At 58.7% G+C, this 3,375-nt stretch overlaps 1 protein-coding gene and 1 long non-coding RNA gene across 3 annotated transcripts; one reads left to right on the forward strand and one right to left on the reverse strand.

Moving 5' to 3' along the window:
• Positions 1-19: 19 nt before the first annotated feature.
• Positions 20-1,199, reverse strand: LOC102975089 (galactose-3-O-sulfotransferase 4). Its single transcript, XM_024118144.3, is given in 3 exon segments — positions 20-424; positions 426-786; positions 970-1,199. Coding segments are annotated over 3 exon segments (702 nt in total). The 5' UTR covers positions 1,095-1,199; the 3' UTR covers positions 20-208.
• LOC114485849 (uncharacterized) lies at positions 698-3,361 on the forward strand. 2 transcript variants are annotated; one of them, XR_008616923.1, is made up of 3 exons: positions 698-781; positions 2,694-2,801; positions 3,190-3,361. It is a non-coding gene; the product is annotated as an uncharacterized lncRNA (long non-coding RNA). The 2 variants fall into 2 exon arrangements; XR_003679120.2 differs by lacking the exon at positions 698-781 and adding an exon at positions 1,376-1,735.
• The last annotated feature ends 14 nt before the right edge of the window (positions 3,362-3,375 follow it).

Here is a 3,375-nt window from a genome sequence, read left to right on the forward strand (position 1 = left end):
AGCCTGTGCTCCGCCACGGGAGAGGCCACAACAGCGAGAGGCCCGCGTAACTCAAAAAAAAAAAAAAAAAAAAAAAAATCTGGCAGACGTGGTGAGGGGAGTGAGATGCAGACGGGTCAGAAGGCAGTGACTGCGCAGGGCCCTAGTAGTGTCAGTGGAAGGGGCCAGGAAGGGCCAGGTACCTGGAGGGAGGGTTGGTGGGGTGGGGTCAGAGTTGGCGGGACACTGATGCCAGCAGAATAAACTGGTCAAGGAGAGAGACTGCAGTAAACTCTAGATGGGAGAGGGCAGAACTTCGGCTGCCAGAAAATTCTGAGGGAGGGGCAGCAGGACTCACCTTTGTGGCCCCCATGCCCAACTCTTGGGTGAGGGGATGCCTGGGGAGCTTCCAGGCCTGGGGTCTCCTCCCCTGGTGGTCTTGGCTTACAGGCATGAGCCCATCATGTCTCGCCAGTCCTGCCCGCCCCCTCGACACTCCTCACCTCTTTCAGGTTGAACCTCATGTGATGACAGAGGATGTGGAAGGGGGGCTGGGTGCCTCCACCCTGAGGGCGGTAGCCTTTGACCCGAGAGGCCTGGAAAAGCTTTGGGTAGTCGAACTGGTAGCGGGCGGGGAGGGCGAAGCGCAGCCCGTGTCGGTCCCCGTAGCGGTGAAGTAGACTCAGCACAGAGCTGCTCCCGGATTTATGCGTCTTCAGGAACACGAGTCGCTGCCGTGGCAGGCAGGATGGAACAGCTGCTCCCGGGGTTGAGGCCCAGGACTGTCGGAGCTGCAGCCCAGGTAGCCTGGGGAGAGGTGGGAGGGGAAGTGTCCTGTCCCTCACCAGCAGGGGGATGAGTGCCTTGTGGAGCGAGGACGAGGTCGTGGAGCGTCCTCTGAGTCCCCAAGAGTCACAGCCCCGGGTGGGATGGGGAGGAGCAAGTGGGGGGGGGGCATCTGTGGGGCGTTGGGACAAGATGGGAACTCACCTCCTCTGGAAGGGACCCCCCCAGAGCTGGAGGGCAAATCCGATGGTCATGAAGACTCCCAGAGCCACCCCCAGGCTCCGAGGCCCCCAGAGGCGCATGGTCCTGGTAGGAGACAGAGGGCGCATGTGGCACAGGGAAGGGTGACGCTAGAGAGGGACAGGGCAAGGGCCAGGCACAGAGGCAGAGACAGCTTGAGACAGCCGTGCAGCCGCGGAAGGCGCCGGTTCGAGTTCGGGGGTTCATTCCCCAGGTCTGCTCGCAGCCCCGGTTGAGTCTGCCCCCTGAGTTAGCAGATTTTTGCCTCTGTCAGCGTCTAGAAGGGAAATGAAGGGGAAGGAGGAGAGTCTAAGGAGGGGGTAGAGCCTTCTCTCCTGCTGCTGCGGGCAGGGGGGCAGTGGAGGGGGGAGCCCTCTCTACACCCAGATCTTCTAGGTGCCCCACGACTGCTTCTCTGCTGTCAGCCTGCAGCCCTCCAACCCCCACTGACAGCTCTTCACTGAGCCCCAGGGATTTGCAAGGGAAGGGGAGAAAGATCAGACCAGTCCGCTCATACCAGTGAAACGGACATCACCAGGCCCCTGACCACCTCCTCTGCCCCTCTGTCTGGAACAAGTCGGGCTGAAGAGCCCCATTCTGAGGCTGAGAGGAGAAGCCATAAGGAGGGAATGAGGGCCAGACAGGGCATCAGCTTAGGAACCCAGGGAGGTGAAACCACAGGAGCAACTTTGTAAAGAATAAGAGTCGACCAGCTCATCTAAAAGCTCAGGTATGCTTTCCCTCTCGGCGCCAGGCGGAGCCCAGTGTGTGAGAGGGCCTGGAGGGGGCGGTGTGGGGTTGTTTAGGAAGCCCAGATCCCAGATCCCCCACACCCCCATTCCCACTTTCCAACCCCAGCAGTGCACCCAGAGGGGATTGAGAGGGTGGGGCTGGAGAGAGACTCTGCGACACAAAGAGACAAAACCCGAACGCCGAGCTTCAGGATTCCTTCCCAGGCCCCGGCTTCCCAATCAACTGGGAGTCCAGACCTGCCCCTTCAATTCCAACCCGCAGCCCCTCCACCAAGCCCCAACGGCCCCCTTCCATGACGAGCCCAGAGCGACCCCAGGCAGGGAACCCACACTTCCCACCTAGAGACCCGCCCCCTCTGGCATCATCCCCCTATTTCCTCCCCCAACCCAGCCTCCAGGATCCAGCCCCGCACTGGACTCCCTCCTGCGTCCAGATGTCTTCTATTCCTTCCATCCATCCCTGTCTCCTCCCATTACCCCCCATTCCAGCCCGTAGCTCCCTCCAGCTTTGGTGACTGCTCAGTCTGTGGCCAGCCCTGGGTCGGCTCCCTCTGGGGTTCAATGAAACCCCCCAAGTCTCCTCCCATAAACTCTATAGAGTCCCTCCACTGGCCGAGGCCTCGGCTTCACATGCCCACTCACCAGGCCACCTGAGGAGCAGCAGGGAAATCGGGGTCTGGCCCTCCCGCCTGCTCCAGCCACCGCCCGGTTCCTCGCTCGGCTCCACTTTCCCCGTAAACTTTCTCAGCGCCCAGGCTCCTCCCCCTCCCTCCCTTTGTCCCACCAGTCTCTGCAGCTGATTTGGCTTTGATCGCGTATCTGGGTCTCTCCCTCCCTGCACCTTTCCCTCTCCTTCAGGGCACCCAGCCTGCTATTGGAAGACACCACTTGTACCCTCCTTTGGCACTTAGGAATCAATTATACTTTTTCTTTCAGCTTTCTGCAGAACAAAAGACTCATTCAGGCGACCAAAGGAAAGAAGGAAAGAAGAAAGGAGACTAACAGACAAGAGTTGAAAGCAGACATTGTCAAGGACATGACAAGGTAGCCAGAGGCTGACACAGAGAACTGGGGCCCCGACCCTGCAGGCAGGGTCAGTGGTGTGGTAATATTGACGGTGGCTTGGGTCCCCTCCCCGCAGTTTCCCCCGTTTTGCAGACGAAGCTGCTCAGACCCAGAGGGTGGACAGCTTGCCCAAACTCAACCCCAGGGGACAGGTTCCAAGATAAGCAGGCAGAAATGAACTGCTGGTCACAGAGGCTCTGGGCTAAAGGTACAGAAAGTCACACATAGGGTCCAATAAATTAGCCGTTTATTTATAGAATAAACATCGAGTCGAACACTGAAACATGAAATGGGGAAGCTTGTGAAGGATGTGGAGGATGGCAGTGGCCATGACATACGCTTTTTTTTTCTTCCTTCTTTTTTCTAGTTTAAGAAAGTGATACTGAAAAAACTCGATAGAACCCAGACCCATAGATCCTGACATCCTAGTCCCCTGCCCTGCACCCCACAAGCCCCCAGCTTTGTCTGTTTCTGAGACCGGGTGCCCCCACCCATCCCTACCTTCAACTTCCTTCAACCCCCCCGCCCCCGCAACTCTAAAACTCCTCCCTTT

Source organism: Physeter macrocephalus, unplaced genomic scaffold (assembly GCF_002837175.3).
Source record: "Physeter macrocephalus isolate SW-GA unplaced genomic scaffold, ASM283717v5 random_6119, whole genome shotgun sequence".
In the NCBI taxonomy this organism is placed as follows: Eukaryota; Metazoa; Chordata; class Mammalia; order Artiodactyla; family Physeteridae; genus Physeter; species Physeter macrocephalus.